The 22136-nt window shown below is 29.8% G+C and overlaps 1 protein-coding gene across 3 annotated transcripts in view; it reads right to left on the reverse strand.

Moving 5' to 3' along the window:
* LOC126778456 (filamin-A) overlaps window positions 1–22136 on the reverse strand; it is a 96747-nt gene that overhangs the window by 37909 nt on the left and 36702 nt on the right. For all 3 annotated transcript variants that reach the window (XM_050502031.1, XM_050502022.1, XM_050502039.1), the window contains 3 exons: window positions 21636–21808; window positions 20051–20142; window positions 19639–19815 (listed from right to left, as the gene is read on the reverse strand). In XM_050502031.1, coding sequence (XP_050357988.1) covers window positions 19639–19815; window positions 20051–20142; window positions 21636–21808 — 442 coding nt within the window. The remainder of the gene's footprint in view (window positions 1–19638; window positions 19816–20050; window positions 20143–21635; window positions 21809–22136) is intronic.

Here is a 22136-nt window from a genome sequence, read left to right on the forward strand (position 1 = left end):
TTTAAGTTTTGAACAATTTTATAATGATATATCCCTAAGGGCATGTAAATCTGCTACTGCTGGACTACTCTGCTCTCAGGAGATGATTTGCTTATTTCACTACGCTCCACTGTGGCTGGTACATCCCATACATGTAGGTTTCCTAACATTGTTTTCTCCGATTGAGAGTAGAATTATTTAAAAAAATTAGGTACATAAAAAATTCAGAAGTGCCAGGATTTCAAGTCGTACTCTTCGGTTAATTTCGCATCGAAAGTGATACAATCAGGTTATTACATAATGTCAGACAAACATAAAGTCCACTTTTTATTTTATTATATTAAAAAGAATTTTAAGCATTTTAATCCAATATAACGAATATTATATGAACACGACAAATATGCGGAGTATCGAATATATTCAGTACATTTCTATTTGATAGTGCAAAGTTTGGGCTGGACAGATCAAAGCTTTTTTTTTGTTATTTAGATATACTTTATCGTTAAACAAAGTAATGATCTGTTCAATTTACTGCTTATTAGCACTTTCTTATCCGGGATTTAGACACTTAAAGAGAATAGATGTTGTCTTTAAAGATTATCTTAAGATAAAAATAAACAATAATGGTAGTAAAGAGAAAAACAAGCCTTAGGTAGCAAATTGATATTGGCTCTCGTTCAGTAAAACTGTTTTTTTTTTTAAATAGAATATTTGTTCTGAATATTACTAAGCAACAAGTAATTAATATAATTTTGTTGTGGAAGATAAAAATCGACTTAAAATTCTTAAAATAATATTTAAATATTTACAATTCGAAGTCAGTATTCATGTCACTAAACTATTCAGCTTGCCTATTTTTTTATGTTATACTAGGTTTCACCCGCGTGCTAATGGAGGGTGGGTTGCGAGTCTTACATTAATAAAAAGAAGACTTTGTTCTTCCTTGGTGTTCAAGCTTGCTTCATACTAAATTTTATCAAAATCGGTACATTAGCTTAACTGTGAAAGCGTGACAGACTGACAGGGTTACTTCCCACTTACCTACAGTATTAGTATGGGTGTAACCTTCTAAGCATTTAATTCATTAAAGTTACTTACATTTGGTGAAGATATCGAGTACTATACACATTTAAGAGAGTAATATACGTCATAAGTACAACCAGTTTTCTATCCTTATATAACTCTTCGAGATCGATATTCAAATTAAAACGGACAACCGTCGTTTAAAAATAAATCAGATTTGTGCATTAAAATTTTTAATACGTTAGCTTTACCATATATTACATATTATTTTACTATTTTAATGCATCCAACTGATTTCAAAAGAGAGAAGAATTATAATTGAAGTAATAAGTTGTTTATAATATAATATATAATTTTTTATATATAAATGTTATATTATAAAGGCCCTTAAGTTTGACGATGATTACATTCCATATTATTAAAATTTGTAGCGCTAAAATTAATTGAGTCCAATATGACGTTAATTGGACTTTAATACATTGCTATGTACTATACACTTATTAAAATTTCCTTGAGAATAATTGCGTTGGAAGTTTCGATGTTACGCTCGCTCTCCAATTTTTCTGTCGTTTTTTATCGAAAAGAGTAAGAAGAAAAGGTTTAAATTCAGAATATTTTATATAGAATAGAATAGAACTATAACAATACTGAGATCATATCATTTAATTAGTAATTTCAATAATACGTTTCATTGAAAGACATACAATTTCAAAAAAAATCTTTTAGTCTCATGATCTATTGTATTTCTATAGGAAATAAGTGAATAGGCTCATACTTTAATCCACGTAATCAAACAAAACCTATTGAATACTTGATTGTATTTTTAGCAGAAATTTAATGTTTGCGAATTTTCTGGTCCAACGTTTGAATTGGTTTAAATAGTATTGCCACGTGAAGTTAAAAAAATCCTTTGTAAAATCTTAGGGACATCTATCAGTTATTAGACGGTAAAACTGAAATCAGTCACATTGAACAACAAAATATAATTCTGTATCTAGCTTGCATCAATAATTTGTATGAATGAACGTTTAATATTCAGGAATATCATCTTTAAGAGCGAACGAATGTAACCGTATTAAATGGAATGAATATTAAATAACAGAAATTCAGTTTCGTATTAATTCTCGCAATCGTTCTTCAATGCGATGATGGTATCGACTATAAAGGTTCTAAAATCAAAGGATAGAATTTCGTCCCTTTACCAGGAATAAATTTATAAATATTTAATTCAAAAGCGATGTTTAAATACAGATACTGAGTTTTACATCAAATAAAACGTTTCTTAGTTAAATTATTTAGTATAACGAAATACACGGCATAGATAAATCATTTTGAGTTATTACTTCACGGAATATTAATTTGGAAACATTTTTTTAAATAAAATGATTATAATTTGAATAAAACTTTTAAAAAAATTCGACCGACTTCAAAAAACAAAAAATAACTACACTAAAAAGCCAAAAAATAACAAAGCACAGATTGGCAACAATGAACGTAATACTTTTTTTTTTCTTATTTCGTTTAGTGCACAGTGTTATAAATAAATAAATAAATATTTGCTTATTGAGTTGCTGGGAAGATGCAAATTAAGGCTTATGTGTTTAGATTGTGGTATATATATATACCACATATATATATATATTTATATACATATATATTTATATATATATTCATGAATTCTTCGTAGATCTACCATGTGACAATTCTTCGTTTGCGTTTTACCCGTAAAAGGTCGAGACGGCGTCTTGCAACTTATAAATCATAAATACATAATTGCATTACTATTATTATCAAACATTGACATTGCATACATAAGTCCAATCATTATTAACCAGTGCTTAGTTCCAATGCTCAGTAATCGGCGTGCGACCTCGTTTCGTGCGTAAGCAACGGTTCTTGCCTTATCAGCATACGCTAAGTGATAGCCAAAGTAACCCACTGTGTTGCCAATTTCGCTATTGTTTCAACACTGACCGGAGTACTTACGAATATATACACTTCAAACTTCTTTAAAAATGCTTAAAAACTTTATTATATAAAATGATACATTGTACACATTAAAAATATTATAAATAAATTATGAACAGCGCACATAAGTTACATATTATTTTTATATCAATTTCAATTTTTAAGCCTTCATCAGTAAAAAATTAAAATAAAAACTTTCAAATTTTTTTAAATAACAGTAAGGCTCAGCCACTAATCATTAATGGCTAATAACTATTCAAACTTCTTAAGATTCTCAATGTGTTCACAACATTCCACTTAATCTTACCCAATATTCAAAGTGACACACCTTTAGTGGTCAAATGCCAAATACTGGCATTTCGGTGTTTGGACGGCTATTACGGGCAAGCCGCTATCACGAACGAACCGAGAGCGTTTACTTAGTTGGTCCTTTTTCAACTTGAATATTTTATAACTTCAAAGAGCAGGACAGATTTTTAAATTTAATTTTCATTTATGAAATGTGGTCTAACCTTAATATCTTGATTGATCATTCCGACTTCACAAACTTTGGAAATAGATAACTTAATAATTAAATCATTGCCTTTAACTTTAAACTAATTTAATTATTAAGATCTTGGATGATATTCTGTTTACAAGGGTAACATAAACCGTTTTGAATTATTTATGAAATTAAAAACCTTTCACTAACCGAGAAATAATAATAATAATATTCTGGGACATTTTTCACATACGGCCATCTGATCCCAAATTCAGCTTGTACAGAGCTTGTGCTATGGAAACCAGACAACTGATATACTACATATACTACTTTTCTTTTGTAAATACATACTTATATAGATAATTACACCCAGACTTAGGACAAACAGACATGTTCTTGCACACAAATGTCTGTCCTGGGTGGGAATCGAACCCACAACCTCCGGCGTGAAAGGCAAGTATCTACCAACTACGCCAACCGGCTCGTCAAAATAAAATACATTTAACATAAATACATAACATAAAGACATAATATAATGAAATTGTTGAAGGTAATTCGAAAAAATTAATTGGCATTGTAGATACGCGTACAAAAAAAATATCGCGTAACGTAAACTACGTTCCGAAACCGGTCACAGGACAAGCGGCTTTACATGTTTTCCGGAGCAAGGGAGCATACATCGTACATTTTTTCACGCCTGTAAAATTCAATAACTTTTTATAGATCCTACAGGACATTGAAATTCTGTACCTTAGGGCCTTATAAGTAACAAGGCCTACAAGGCTACTAGTAAGTATGCAGAAAGAGTACGTGTTTCTTATTCGAAACTATGCCAAACAGGATAATCGTGTAAAAATTACATCGCTTGCTTGCTCTGATTGGTACTTATTATATAAAACGAATGCATAAATATTAATTCCGCTTACGTGTCCTCAATCGTGCATTTGTAGTAATGTGTTTTTAATTTAGTATTAGACAAAATTCGAAAAAGGCTTAATAATATTCACCTAAACAAAAAGCTGCTACAAATATTTATATTTATTGACATGCTACAATTCTTACGTTTTTGAGTTACGTTAAAGAATATTAGGTCGTTATAGAAATTAATGTTTAAGATTCTTTTTTTAAATATTATTATTTTAAGCATGCTTAATGTTTATTTTTGTTTGCATTCTTAGCGTTCATCCGATTGAGTTGAGACTTTATGCAATTGTTATGACACTTGCGTGATGATTTCTGGTTAGTGCAATTTAATATCTAATCTACATAATTATCATACAATAGAGGAAGCGTGAGTCGAGTAAGCAGAAAATAAAATATTAAAGATACATTTACAGACAGTGGGAGAGAATAAGCTATATATATATATATATATATATATATATATATATATACATATGTATGTATGTTATTTCGTTATACGAATGGATTTTAAAGAAAAATAGTTAGTGACAAGATTATTTTAAATAAAATTGCAGCGAACTGTCATAAAAATGTAATTAAAATATCAGCTTGTATCCGATAGACTAGGTTTGCGTGATTGTTCTTATTAGGTACATTTTAAGGCCGACAGTTAATTATTTTTTTTTAAGTCATAATACTACTATATAAAAACATGTATAACATTTCAACGTTGAAAGCAAACATAGTTGTTGGTATATAAAGTTGAGTTGAACCGCAAGTGAAATTTTTGATATAGCAGTTAAATAAATATAATATAATATGTGTTGAAAGTATGATTAATCTATGTGTGCAGGAGACAAATTAAAGACGGTTATAAATGGTAACTTGTTTTTCTGCGGTCGAGCTGTTTCGAAAGCCGACGCAATGCAGTTTTTAACTCGTTTCTTGCAGGTGCCATACTTGTGTAAGTAACAAACGTGACATCTCGTTTCTGTATATGCAATTGAGTGTGTTTCATTTTTACTTCAAGTCCGATTTCTATTACCACGACTTGGATTTCACTGGTTATGTTTAACTTTACCAAACACGTTGACTGATTGCTTTAACTATTGATTTGACGGAAATCAATAATTTTCCCATTAAAACTGCTTAAGGGCCGTAATAGGTACCGAAGTCTTGGGAAACAGTTCTAGAAGGTGATAAGAACTTCGTAACGGCCTCAGTTAATTAATTTATAAAAATAAATTTGTTTATAAATTACAATAATAATAAATCTTGTCGAGTTTGTATGAGTATCACCGTTTTAACTCATAAACAAAATAAGAGGCTGTAAGTATCCCAATGCTGGGCCTCTTCTTAGTTCCAACACTTTCAGTTTTTCTTTACCGAAGGATGAATACAATTCAGCACATGAAAATTCAGAAGTACTTGTTCAGGTTTGAACCTGTTTGATCTTAGTTTCAAATTCACATGTCAAACCACTGGGCCATTTTGGCTTAAAGTTAATATATAGTATATAAAATGATGTCAGCAACAGTTTTTAGTAAACGTATGATTATGTAGAATGACGTGACCAGATTAAGTTGAGTTTGCAGATGACAGCACGAGCAAAAAAAATCTTTTTAAACTAAAAAGTTAATTGCTTTTAGTGGGAATTTAAAAATATGAATTATAATAAACCTATCTTTTTATATCAAAGATACAGCTTTATTTACTGATCGTGAATAAATCATAATAATAAATTAAATGGTCTTGATTTATTATTATTATTTGACGGGCCGGTTGGCGTGGTTGGTAGATACTTGCCTTTAACACCGAAGGTTGTTGGTTCGATTCCCGCCCAGGACAGACATTTGTGTGCATGAACATGTCTGTTTGTCCTGAGTATGGGTGTAATTATCTATATAAGTATGTATTTACAAAAAAAAGTAGTATATGTAGTACATCAGTTGTCTGGTTTCCAAAGTACAAGATCTGCTTAGTTTGGGATCAGATACCGTGTGTGAGTAATGTCCCAGGATATTATTATTATTATTTTTTTTGTAATTAAAAGAATAAAATGTAAAATTAATTGTCACCTTGAACTGTATGTTAAGTTGATTTTTTTTATCACATTCAATAAAATCTTAATTAATCTATCATTTTAATTTTAATTCTTCTTCTTCTTGAGACGGTAGCAACTAAATAAAATTAATATTAACAATTAATTTTATTTAGTTGCTACCGTCTCAACAATCTGCTATGTTTTTTGATTTAATTATTTACAATTAACTATTTAACTTGACTTGATTGGTTTCTGTTTTTTTTAACTGTTTGTCCTAAGAAAAAATAAATAAATAAAATATAAGCGAAAGTGGAAAGTTAGCATGTAATCTTATTTAAAAAAATTAAATTTAAAAATTAGCAGTCGGTTGTGTTTAAAGATTTATTATTTATTCAAAGTTTGTTTGTCAAAGTCAAATGTTATAATTCATAAATGTTATTAAAAGGTATTTATTATATCATCTATATTTTTATATTTTTAAATATTGTTTTGCTGTCTTTTTTTTTACTCTTTCTGTCTATGAGTCAAGTTGGACATTCTAGATTATTTTTAACAAAGATTATTCTAAGCTACCCTGTAAACAAATTAATATTTCCGTAACTCAAGTAAGGTACAGCTCTTTTATGTTGTTTTTTAACCATTTTTGAAAGGCAAACGAAAAACAGCCCGACATTTATATGCTTTTGAACAAAGACTTACTAAGGAAGAACTAGACTTGTTAAGGGAAATAATTTGGAGCTTATTACGTTACGTTGCTCTGCTATGCTTTGATGGATAAATATGTCTATAGAGTTTCTCCCAACACATACATTTCACGACTTTTGCCTACACATAAAAACTTAATCTTTATAACATACCGGGATTTGAACCTGCCAACTTTTGGTTACGATCAAAATATTCTACGAACTAGTTAACAGTATAGTAATATATCAGAGCCGAGAAAATATTAAACTAATTTATAGATATGTATTTTTTAATTATGCTCTTTGGTGGTAGAATAATTGATGAACGTTTGGTATCCTGCCACACAGGCCTACATAAGATCAACCAATTCTACTACATTTATCATTGAATAGAAGCATTACATTTACTTATTGGTAAAAACTACTGGTTCGGAAAGAAAATACTGACCAGAGAAAAACCAATCTTAGTCAGTCTGTTCGAAAGTTTTTTTGGAAAATTTGTAATTTTTTACAATTATAATTATTTATTAATTATAATTATAATAATAGCATTTATGAGCTCACTAATTGTATTATAACTATTTTCGTACAAGTGTTCCTTTAGATATTTTAGCAATTTTGTCAAATAATGTTCTGGAAATAAATCAAGAAATAAACCATTTTTAAATCAAATTCCGAGTGAATATTATTTTGTATAATTGTTTTTTTTTTATAGAATAGGAAGGTGGACGAGCATATGGGCTACCTGATGGTAAGTGGTCACCAAACGCCCTTAGACATTGGCATTGTAAGAAATGTCAACCATCGCTTATAGCCAATGTGCCACCAACCATGGGAACTAAGATTTTATGTCCCTTGTGCCTGTAATTACACTGGCTCACTCACCCTTCAAACCGGAACACAACAATATCAAGTATTGATGTTTTGCGGTAGAATATCTGATAAGTGGGTGGTACCTACCCAGACGAGCTTGCACAAGGCTCTACCACCAGTAATATGATATCTAAAATATTTTCTGTTAAAATGTTTATTATAAATAATTTCACAGTCAAGGTCATATTATCATTCTAGCGTGTTGTGGTTGAAATTCTACACACCTTGATATCCGAGATTCGCGAGAAGTTCTGAATTAATTACCTCGTTTTATTGTATTGTTAAGTTTTAAAAATATATAAACTGTTTTTTATACCTACTTATATTGTGTCAAAATATGAACTCATTGTTATAAAATAATACTAAATATGTTTTAAAAAGACGTATATATTTATGATTGAAGTGGTACCAATTCTGTGAGTTGGCAATTTGTGAGAACTAAGAATACATCTATCTCTTTCTTGCATGTGGGGTTAAGTGGGTTAACAAGTATAAAGTACTAAGTAGTGTCTCATAAATTCGTTTATAGAATATATGTAACGTTTATGTTGAATTATATTTGAACATCATAAATATACCTTTGAAGGGCAATTATTGATAAAGTTATTTATTACTTGCAATCTTTATTATGTGAACATTGTGAATGTATGAATGTGTATAAACAACTGTATATTTGATTTAAATTCTTAGTTAAAAATCTAATTTGTAAATACAGTGAGTTAGCAATTTAACTTTAGATGTTAAAGCAGCAATAAACGTAAAAGTTTTCAACTGAATCATCTAAATAATGCTTGAGAGTTTGTTATGTAAGAAGAAAGTGATAGTCACTGCGTGTTGTTAGAATATATAGCTTATGCAAGTAAATCACACAGCGAGTGAGTCGTTAAAAAGTGAACTATCAGTTATGATTGTTTGAGTTAATACTCTAAAACTAAAAATATTTTAAGTAACTAACTTCAAAATGGGCTCTCGGCAACAAATATTTGAAACCATGATTTTTGAATACCACTACCAATTACACGACCTATTATAGATTTTACTGTCTATATTTATATATAATAAATGGAAAAGTAACTTTGTCTTTCTATCTGTTACGCTTTCATTGCTAAACCACTTAACTGTATTTGATTAATTTTGGTACAAAGCAAGCTTGGACCCCAAGTATGTGGGCTTATTTTATATATCTAACACTTGGCCAGCCTTCCTAATAAAGACTGAATAACCGTCTTATTCCTTATTGTATTTAGTTTTATAGAAATATAAAAAAAATACCTAAACGGCTTGTTGGTTCTGCCTGTAGGCGACACACTTATAAACGTTTCTCGTGAAGTAGGATGTATGTGTATTTTATTTATAATTAAAGCTGTGTTATATAAATTTTATTAAATTTATTTTATCATAATACTACAAGTAAGTTTTGCCATAAATCTGTATGCATACTTATAAAATCGTTTTTACTGACTATCAACGCACAGCCATTGTTAGACTTCTGTGAGTTCGCCGAAGCAGATAAGTGTTGCATTGCAGATTCTATGCTTCAGATTTCTACAAGATTATTCTCATCTTATTCAACGCTGAACAGATGCGCTTTCGACATTTGAAATTTATGAAAATGTTATGAATAATATTATACAGACATTATATATACATTGATGACGTTATATTGCATGATTTTACATAATCAATTAAATGAAAGCGACTTTCAAATAGAAGATTACATTTTATTTTGTTCTTAATAATAGAATATATTTCCTATATATTACATAAAATCATGTAATAAACGATAATGTGATTTTAATACTGGTTGAATGTGTTACTTCTATATGATATAACTATAATGATTAATATGCAGTTTCCGCCGTGTGAGGGGCGTGTTTTAGATACCTGTGTCAGTCCCTGGTTGAGTCAAGACGCGAAAGCGTAAAAATCAAACAAACTCACTTTCGTAATAAATAAAATATAAATAAATTAAGAATTATTATTAAGTATTAAAAAGTCGAGTTGGCCCAGTAATAAGAACGCGTGAATCTTAACCGATGATCGTGGGTTCAAACCCGGGTTCAAGCACCTCTGAATTTACATGTGCTTAATTTCTGTTTATAATTCATCTCGTGCTTTTCGGTGAAGGAAAACATCGTGAGGAAACCTGCATGTGTCTAATTTCATCGAAATTCTGCCACATATGTATTGCACCAACCCGCACTGGAGCAGCGTGGTGGAATAAGCTACAAACCTTCTCCTCAAAAAGGGAGAGGAGGCCTTAGCCCAGCAGTAGGACATTTACAGGCTGTTAATAAATAATATGGATATCGGGATGTTATTATTAAAACAAATCATTAGACCTATTATTTATTATTTTAAATATTGTCATGATCGAATTCTACTGATACCGCTGAATGGAATAAATGATGAGGAATCCGCAATGGTGATTGGGTAGCTTTTTTATTATTACCATTAAATTGGTATTCTTGAAATTATAATAAAGTGAAATAGTAATTAAAACTTCTGTAATGCGTAAAATTAATTGATCAATGTGTTTGTATTATTAAATTTGTAGATTTTTTTTCTGAAAACATCTTATTAATTTTTGAATATCATTACGGTAAGGCCTTACTTTTTGCTTCTCTCACCAGTCACGCAACATAAGTTATTCCAATGTGTGCGATCGTGTGATATTATAAATCATTACATCCGATAGGTAAAAACATAATACTCAACGGATATTGACCACTAACCTAAATCGTTACAAAGGATTTTTTTGCTTGCACACACAGATAAGGGTTGCGTGAGTAGTCCCTACAAAAGAGTTCAACGCACGTTTCCGCATTGTCTTTACGCGGTGAAGCGAAGCTCGCAGGATATCCCCTTGAGTGCATCATTTTAATTGGTTTTAGTCAAAGATCTTGTATAACAATAACTGTCATAAAAAACTAACCTCGCTATGTAACTAATGTCACACGAATGTGTACCGGTTTTGAGTTTAGCTCGTAAAACTGGGTCGATTATTATTTGTATTTGTTTCGACAGTGAGGTTAATAATTAAAATATATATAGCTGTACTTATAAACAAGTATTTTAACGAACGTCACGCTTTTTTTAAAAATTGATAATATTACTAGAAAATTTCGATGCACGATATAAAAATAGTTTTGATAATTATTAATTAAAAATTCATAAAGCCAAACGATTGTTTAAGTGACATTTACAATAAGCGGGTTCTTGTGGATGGATGTACGAATATATTTTACAAAGGCAATGACGTGTCTCGCCCACACCACATCCTGCTGACATACAGATGGATGCGCGATCTCAGTATAATATGCAAATAGAATCACTATTGGAACCAGACCTTCGAAACAAGGAAACGCTCCCTCGACGACAGCTATCTGGGGCAGTATAATGACGTATGCCAGAAAGAAATCACAACAATAACACTTTCATACACTCACTACACCACAAAGTTAACACTGAATACTACTTTAATCACACGCTCAACTGTTCTTGTAGTTAAAGAGCAGAGAGACACTGTTAAAAGCTTAATATGTGTTAGCCCGTATGCGTATAAATAAACGGCGGAACTGCATTTTGAATGTTGAGAGGCGTCGCCTCGTTCTTAGCGACTGCGGCCCGAATGTCAGTCGCGGTGCGCAGGCGCCGAGTCGCCCGCGCCCAGCCTCGTGACGTCATTAAGGTATTCAAAATGGCGGCGTGGAATTCGAGAGCCTACATACCGTCAGCATCCGCAATTTGAAATTATATAAACACATATATTTACGTGTAGTTTTCTATTTATTTTCCATTTATTCCGTCAATCGATTTCGATATACAAAAAGTAATTAAAATAAATAGCAAAACACAAAATATTAGGCGAGTGCAATGAACTTGCGTGAATCCTATGTTAGTTAGCCATGTTTATATAGTATAGAATGCAATCGGTACAAAGCCCCTTTCACTGACACGAATGAGACAGATGTGTGTTCGGCCCGATGAATGAATGGCTAGCAACAGAAAGGGATAGACAATAAGGTTATGTGAACAGCCTTCAAAATAAGTAAATTTCAACTTTTACTCTAGAACTATCTGTCTCCACAGAATCAGATCATTTTTCTCTCAATTTTTACAGTTTAATTTAAATAAAACTGTATAACATACAAATATTTATTTCTATAGTGATAAAATAAATTATTGTATAAATTTATGTACATTATAATAAAAATAATTATTGAAAAAAAAATATTTGCACAAACATTTTCAGACAATATGATAAGTATATTTCTTTATTTTAAAGCTGCATAGTTTATTTAATTTATTTATTATCCGTAGGCTCAATTAGTAAATAAATAAAATAAATTAAGTATATAATATTGTATAAAATGAAATATATATTTATTCAATCTAATCAATTCAATACAATCAAAATATTCAAAAATTAATTAATCATAGCGGAATATAATTAGAACGTAATAGTTACAACTTTTAATCGACTTAATTGTACAATGAAAAAAACATGAAAAAAAAACTAACTGTAACATTTTATATTTTTTTAAATGTAATATTGAATTCTAATGAATTGGATTATTTAAGAGTCGAGATGGCCCAGTGGTTAGAACACCTGTATATTAATCGAAGATTGTGGGTTCAAACCGGGCACCACCACCGGGCACGGGAACCACTGAATTTATATGTGCTTAATTTGTTTATAATTCATCTATTGTGCGGCAGTTAATGAATCATGAGTTAGTTGCGAATCTGTCACATATGTATCTACCAACCGTATTGGAGCAGCCTGGTAGAATTAGGTCTTTTCTTTCTCCTCAAATGGAGACAAGGCCTAAGTCCAGCAGTAGGACATTTACAGGCTGTTACTTTTCTAGATTATTACTAGCATTAAATATCTAACTATGAAATAATAACTTGAATAATATATTATAGAAGTCAAATTATCTCAAATAACTAATCACATCAATAAGATATTGTTCGTTAGGCTTAGAATTAATAGCCTATTGTTATGAAGAGCTATAAGGCATTCATATATTGATACATCCATACATTAGATATATATTCAAGGTTGAAATATATATATGCAATATATTACATAGTAATGTGGTATTCACAGATACGGTAACAACGATCTTGTATTATACTCAATAGCTATTGTATAATACCAATTACATTTATTTTCTGTTACTAGAAACGATACGACTGTTCGTGTAATGACACTGGAACACACGATTACAATGTTTATGTTTGAATTATTGCTAAATATAATAAACGTCTTGTATAAAGATCTATTCTGGTAATAGTTTTAGTAAAAAAAATTGTCATGAGTTCAAACAACATAAATGAGTTAATTAATGAATTACATAGTTCATGTAATAATGCTTATGAAACGGCTGTTCTTGAATATTTTTAACTAGGCCAACGTTCATGGACTAGACATTAGAACGATAGCTTTTGTTCTGTCTAGTCATGAGAATAAATTTCAATTTGTTAGGTTTTTAAACCCATTGATCTGTCACTTATGATGCCATGAAGCTATATATATAAAAAATATTGAATATTGAATTATACTGAGCAGGCAGACATCATTCAATGCGGTATATGGCTAGTTTATTGCCTAAAAAAATTATACAATAACTATATTTTAATTAATGATTAATGAATTTTTAGGATCCAAATAACACTTATTGGAATTATCAACATGGAATTAAATCAAAATGCATATTATTTTTATAATATATAAATGCTGTTAAATTTTTGATCACATATTTCACTTATTATTTTAACAGATAAATTAATTATGTATACATAATTATATATACATCACAAATCATATTTAATGTTGGTAATTCTAAGCAGTAGTATTATTTGTATTGCAGTGGAGTCACTTGGTTCTTAGAGTAAAAAAAAATTAAAAGATTTATTTCCCCGTCTTGTTGCCTCCACTTGCGAGGAGGGCAAGGCTCGTCCATTTATCGCTCAGAGAATTGGAATTGCGATTCAACGAGAAAATGTTTTCTTACATTCTCTCTAACATTCCACGCTGTCATAATTCGTACATTAATTATTAGGTACATAAATGTTTGTATATGATTTTTTTTTATTAAATTGAAAATTTAATGTAATAATTAGATGGTATGATATTTAGTTTAATGTGGTAAGAGGCCACGATAAATGGAGTAAAAAAGTTACAAGATGGTACACCAGAGAAGGTAAAAGGAAGAATGGTAGACCACAAAAAAAATGAGATGAGGACATTAAACAGGTAGCAGGTGTTACGTGGAACAGAGAAAAGGTCAGAATGGAAAAGGTTGGAGGTGGCCTTTGCCAATAGGCAAACATATCTGCAGAAAATAAACAAGTCTCAAATACTAGAATAAGTCTAAGTTTAATGGGTTAGAATATTGTTATTTAGGTTTAAGATCTGAATAAATGACTATATTATTATATTTAGTTTGATATAGTTTAAACATATGTATTCGCGAATCAATAAAGGTGAAAAACGCGCATCTAATATTTTGAACCAGTTGTACGAATATCTCTTAATGGGTCTCAGAATTATATAGTCATTTTCAGAGAAAAAAACGACGTTGAACTCATAATCTGTCAATGTCAGATCAGATCAGAGATCTGATTGGTAATAATTTCTACAAAACAGAAGTCGATTCGAATTTCAACAAATACTTTAACTTTTTCATTTCTGACATAGCTTATCGCATAGCATGTTTAAAATCGCATGTTTTTTGTTATTTAGTAGAACAAAGTACCCGATATAATTTTTTATTTAATAAAATAAACAACGAACTAATACTCATAAAATACAACAAACAACAAATGCAGATATACCTCTCTAGGTATATTTTAGTTACTTTTACGGTTTAATGACCTATGATATTATACTATTGAGTAATGCAAGCGATATTAATACGATCTTAGTCTTGCAAATGTATTATATACTATTTCCGTAATTTATAACTTGGCTAACGATTCATTACATAATGATTTTAAATAAATTTAAATATAGAAGTTGACTGTCACTTTTATATAATATATTTTTAATAATGTTTTGTAATTTTTTCTTAAAAACACAAGATTTTTTTTTTGAGAATTTATAAAATATTCTATTTCCCATTTACACAGGGTCAATTGATTGCTATGATATTCAACATTTTGAAATATTTTTTAAATAAATCGCAAGTTCCTATATATAATATTATTAATGTAGGCAAGTATCACTCTTCAATCAAATCAATCTCAATCAAAAATTAAATCAATCTTAAATTCAACTTTTACTGTATTATAATTTTGTTGTTAACATAAACTAGTTTTCTAAAAATATGTAAATTATTACTATTAAGAAATGAGCAGACTTGTTCGCGTATGTACCTAAATCGTACGATGATGTTACTTTTAGTTTTATTTTGAATAATTAAATATGTATAAATGTGCTTGTAAACACTTTCATATGAGCTACTTGAAGCAGAAACAATTTATTTATTAAAACGCGTTGCTAAAACCTTTGTCTCGTGGACTTTGAACTAAGGTATTGGACGTAAAAATATTGTTTTTTTTTTAATCATTTTGTTTTGTTACTCTTGTTTGTCTATTCGAATTTAATAGTGGACTATATAAGCTATCGTAAAACCGAAGTTTATATTAATTTGCCTGCTAATAATTATAGCGTTTTATTAGTCACTTATTTAAAAGTATCGCAGTTCTAGGTTCCAATTCAAATCGGGTCAAAATCGTTGGGGTTTTCTTTCATTCATTTTTCAGTATAAGTTTTGAATCAGGAAGTGGGTAGATATATTCTCGTGCTTCGGATAGCACATAATGCCGCTTAGCTTCAGCTTTTTTCAGCGGTATTATATTAGCTTTCTCAAGCATTGAGCTATCAAATGAAAAGAGTTATTTTCAAATTTGATTGATAGTTCATCTCAACTCTTCAGTTATATTATACAAGTATAGTCTCATCAGAGTATGCGGCAGAGAATTGAGGAAGCACCCGTGTTTGTGGACTCACTTGACACTATAATATGTCTGGCGCAGATGGCAAGTCTTTGAGATTTGCTGTCGTCGGCGAAATACGGTCAGGACGAAATTGTTATTAATCTTTCTAATTCCCAACGTGTGACATGGAAGATCAGAACATTATTACTGAATATTCTTTAAAAACGACCCCTTTACAGTTTGATTATATTAATTTTAAATGTGTTTAAGAACCTTATTATACGCTTCAAGTAGAAAATTACTTTCTTTTACAAAGCTTTCTAACAACGTAATAATCGCCAGGTTAAGTTGTGTTACGTAAATAACGACGATTGTTTCATGGAGTTTTGGACACGATAAGTACAATTTTAATTATGAGTTTTCTCTGTTCTCTTTAAATACATTCAGAATCTGCATACATTTTGAATTATGTGTATATTTTACAGTCGAATAAATTTCGAACTTGGCAAAAATATCTACATTTATTTACCAAAGCCTGTTAAAAGTACCTTTAACTAAAGATTAATCTACATACTAAGTAGTCAAATGTAGTGACTAAAATATCGTTCATAACTTGAACTAAAACGTGTATTTTAATAAAATTCGTAAAGAGTAAAAGAGGTTTGGGAAATTGTCCGGGAAAAAATATTGTTAATATGGTGACGTAATAAATTAGCTTAGAATACGTTTAATCTCAAATATATTACAGTTTGTAGTTTTAAGAGTATTTATGTTAATTTTTTTAATTATGTATTATTTATATAAATACATTTTAAAACTTTTTATAGTTCGTATATAATATAACTCTCTCGGGATTACTTTGTGAGCAAGGTATTTTCCTTTACCACAGCTTTCTGGAATAATATTAGAATTATGATCCCAAATATTTTACAAACTAAGTTGGTTACGTTAATCATATATTATCTACACGAGGTGGCCACAGGCGGAGAGCAAATTTAATTATTTTTCGGTAAAGTATCGAATAAAGTTAACTGACAAAATTTTTATAGCACAACAAATAATTAATTATTTTAATTTCACCCCTATTAGAGTATAAGTCAAATGATTTACGACAAATTATTTACTTATACGTTAATCTTAACCGTTAATTGCGAGTTCCAGTCCAGAAATTTTAAATGAATATTTAATGCTGATAATAATACAATTCACTAAGAATTATTCATTTTGTACATTGATTTAAAAAAGTATTTTTTTAAATGTTTTATAATAATTAATTTTTCCATTAAGTGCATTTAATAATTATAAGGTTGCACATTTTTGTGATTGTTATCAAATTGAATTTATCTGGCAGTCATGAGGATAAAGAGAATAAGAGAAGACGGGCGAAGCGTTCCAAGAACGTTGCAACTTATTTGTATTTGCTGGAGCATTACCAAGAACAAAATGGGATGGCAGTTTGTATTAAAATATCTTAGTCCTATAAACATGGAATTTCGTAAGCGTACGATCCTGACGCGAAACTCACAAAAATTAATCTTAAATTTAAAACTTACAAATTGGTATTGTTATTTAATTATATAAATGCATATTAATTGTATACAATTCGTTTCGTTAATAGTAAAAATGTATTACAGTCATGAAAAATCTATACGTGTAATAAAAAATACGACATAAATCCAAGTCATTAGAGAAAGTAATTGAAAAAAAACTACAAATTATAACAATTTGTAAAATTAGAAATATAATGATCTCTTGATATTTATAAGATACAATGTATGTACATATTACTAGTGTTAAATTCATCCGCGTTGAATTAATTATTAACTTTGACCACGTAATTAAACACGATATAGTCGTTAACTGTGAAAGTAAACTGGATTTGAAGCTGATTTAGGTAATTTAAGTAATTTACGTTATATAATTGGCGAAAAATGTTAACCGTGGTTTTATTTACAACTTTGTATACATTTTTGTATATGTAAATTATTTTTAATTATATTCGAAAAAATTGCACATTTCCTAAAAGTATATGATACTATCGTTGACTAAAAGTACCCGTAGAACTTAGCTAGCTTTATTATTTCTAATGTAATAATATTTATGTTTTGTTGAAAAAAAGTAAAATAATGCATACAAGATATACTTTAACTACTTTGTATGCGATTTTATGGGATGAGTTGATTTAGTTGTTCGAGAATGTACCACAGAGTCGCCTACATTGAATTTGTAAAAATATTGCATACACAAATAGATTTCACACAGGTTTGTCTTATACAAGTACTAATGAACATGAAACAAAAAAATAACACTTTCTTTTTTTATTACCTCTTCTAGAACTTTCCAAAACACCATAAGATATGACGAAATTAACATTTAAGCTTTTCTTAACTATGCAACTTTTAAGCGAAAATATTCACTTTTACTGATTTCATAAATCTTTAGAGTAACTATTAAAAGTTGAAAATCTTTCACTTGAAATATGTTATGATTATTATAAGTTGTTCAGCCCGTACTTGTATCCTACCTAAACATCAATACTTGTTTTGTTGTGATGATTGTTTAAAGGGCGAGTGAGACAGTGTAACTGCAGGCACAATGGACATAACATATTAGTTCCCAATGTTGGTGGCGCATGAGTGATGTAACCAACGGTTAATATTTCTTAGAACGCCAATATCTATGGACGGTGGTGACAACTCACCATCAGGTGGCCCATTTGCTCGTCCGCCTATTTTATAAAAAAACAATGCAACAAGTGAACATGTTACGTTGTATTACATAGTCAAGTAAGAATATATTTCAACTCTCGAGTCAACTTTGAACAAAACGTTTGATCGAAATACATTATAACTTAAACATAGGCTATGGTTTCAAAAAATACTAAAGTTTTGTATACGTTATTGGTAATATTTACTGATGATAAACTTCATAGAATAATATAACATTTCCAGAAAGAAATTCTAATTTATTTTTTAGTAAGATATTTATGGAAATAAATAGTTTTTATATAAATAAAGAAAAAAATACCAACCATCGATTTTATATCACGAGTTTGAAATTTTTAAGTATAGAAAGCAATAGTATTTATGCTTTCTTCCGTGCAACGTGCTGGAAGAGATCTCTTATTGGGATATGTCCGTCTCTCTCATGCACATGCACATGTTTTACTGATTGTAATATTATTTATTTGTGCAATAAAGAAATTTACAATACCGACAACTTTAACATATAACGATAAAACGATTGATTAATAATAACTATTTACAATACTTTTTTTTTTAAATTCAATTGCAAAGGACGACTATCTCGGATAACACAATTGTTTATAAAACAATGTTTGTGGATATTAATGGAGTTCAATTTGAATTGATACCTAAGGAGAAAATTTACACCGTACCTTTGTGTCGTAAATACACTGGATTCACCATTTTTTCGCTCTATCGATCCGTAATTTAGAATTTAGAATTATGTTATCTGTTAAATTACAAAAGTTACTATATGAAATACTATAAAGTATGTGTGTGACGAAAATAATAAAACCTTATAAATATCTAAGTCAAGTTTTCAAGGCTATAGCTTTAGTAGAATGTTATGGAAACGTCATCGATTACATCCAATAAATCAATTAATCTTACTCATTAAGTTCATATAATGGAAATAATTTGTTTTAGATTACTGCCTGAGCAGTGTAATAAAATCTAAAAAATATGTATATGTACTACAGATAAACTTACCAGGTACGTGTTGGTCGTTAAAAGTGACCCGGACGGAGTGCGGCCGGAGGAGGCGAGGCGTGAACGCAGCTATGTACTTGTGACCGCCGAGCGGTCGAACCGAGCTCGCCACTAAAGTTCCATTACCGCCAGAGACTTCGAGTTCTAGTTGACCAGGGCCGGCTGAACTTGCATCCACTACAAAACATTTAGGCGATTTCAGACGAGTTTTCTGTTACAAATATTTAAAGAATGTTACGTGAAATAATAACACTTTATATTAAGCTTGTATAAGGGTCCATTCGTACATGCGGTTTCATCAAAATTTTATAACAAGAATTTTAGCGATATAGTCATAATTGTGTTAAAATTTTAAGAATTAATTTAAAACAAATTACTCTATTGTTTTAAAAATAAATATACGATTACTTACCTATAAATTCCACAGGTTGGCCGACTATTCCTTTGTATGTAGGCTTAATAACTATTCCTTTTGCACCTCTAATGTTATCCCGTTGAAATGGTCTGTGAAAAAGAAGTTAAATGTAGTTACTTAAAACTTCATATAAATATCTAAGCTTTACTGCAGGAAAACAAATATTTCATTTCGATTGATACTTGTACCTACAGTATTTACGTCAGCAATTAAAACGAGCTCATTCAGATGATTGATAAAATATTTGTATTGTACGCATCGTCAAATTGTTGCTTTATTTTATTTAAAAAAAAGAGAAGAGGAAAAGAAATATAAAAAAATCTTATCAAAGTTTGCGAGTAGATTATTTTTATATGTAATATTATTCTTACAGTTAAAAAAACGCTCAACTGTACAAGTAATTTACGAACCAAGGATGGACAAAGTTGATGTTTACGTAAATTCATGGCCTGTAGCAATATCAAGGGAGTTCGGTAAGTTACGGTTTTTTATTTTGTTATTTTTAGACACTGACGAACATTAACTTAACTGTAAGCGATTTTTCTGCCGCTTTTTGATTCATCAAAGCGTAAAATAATTTCAAATTTGAAGCATAAAGATGGAAGTAATACGGTATTTTATTTTTCATATTGACGTTTATTCAAGTGATCAATATAGTCTTACAACGAATGACGCTGTATTTAATTATTATAGATTTTGAAATGTATGTAATATTTAAATTTAAATACTTTTGGAGTGATTCTGGCTTACATAAAAAACATTATAGAAGAAAATCTACAAAAACATTAAATATATATTCGTCCTACTCTAACGATAAAATCCAAATAAAGAAATAAATAACATCCATTTCAAAGTAGACCAATAAGGGATCTACAACCCCAATAGCAGGTAAGGAATGCAGAATTTATAACATCGAGATCTCGTTCGTTCGTTCAAGTGCTTTATATTTTCTTTATAGACTTTCTTATTTTATTTCTAGCTTTCGTTTCAATCTTACATCAGTTTCTATTTATTTACAAAGACAAAGCAAATAAAATTACCCGTTTAGACCATTTCCTTTGGGAAGCTAAACAAATTAGTATGAAACAAAATATAATAGAGTATCTGCTAAATTTTTATACCGTTAGCTAACAAACTTTAAATAATTTTGTACTTTGTTTTCTATTAATTTCCATTATATTATTAATCAATTTCCAAATAAAGGCCAATGTTCGCAAGTATATTGTTATCATAATTTTAAAATACATAGCATATGTATTTTAAAATTATTATAACGATATACGTTGAAATAGTTTGAAACAAGGACGTTGGGAACAACATCGTGTCGTAAATTTCTAGCTTAATATACATTTTTTGTAAAAGTTTGCGGCGTTGTGGCTCTCTTTGTAATTTTGGTTCTCTTTAAGAGAAAGTTTCGCATATACCGATAAACTTGATGTATAACAAGTAATTTTAGTGTTACGTTTTTTTTTTTCAATTAATTTTATCAAAATATAATTTATCAAGCACATGCCATCCAATATTGAAATCGAAATGTCATATCACTTTGGAGAGTAACAGTATTGCTTTTGTTTATTGTTACCTGAAACGAGAATGCGCGGCATCCGTTTCAGTGCGGGCCCCCCCGGTTGGGTCGCGGGGGGGCCTATTGGATAAAAAAGACTGCTGTTGTTGGTGTTTCTCCTCCACGCTACTGTAAGACGAGTCTCGTACCACATACGAACTTTCCCGAACTTCGCGTTTTGTGATTTCTTGCTATAGAAATAAAAATATACATAAGACACTGATTAATGATATTTATTTGATTTTTTTTATTACTGATAACGATATAACTGATAATTTAAAATAATTAAAGAGAATAAATAATTTAAGATATTTTTATTCATAGTAGGAAGGCAGACAGGTATGCCACTTTATAGTGGTAGCTTCCGTTAGCAAAAACGTATACATTGTAAGAAGTGATGGATTGGCCTATTGTGACTTTAAACCGGGATACAAAACCACATTGTGTTGTTTTTTTTTGTGGTTGCTACATAGATGTGTCTGCAATAAGCTTCAATTCAAGAAATGTAAGCATAGTCTT

This window comes from Nymphalis io, chromosome 2 (assembly GCF_905147045.1).
Source record: "Nymphalis io chromosome 2, ilAglIoxx1.1, whole genome shotgun sequence".
Classification (NCBI taxonomy): domain Eukaryota; kingdom Metazoa; phylum Arthropoda; class Insecta; order Lepidoptera; family Nymphalidae; genus Nymphalis; species Nymphalis io.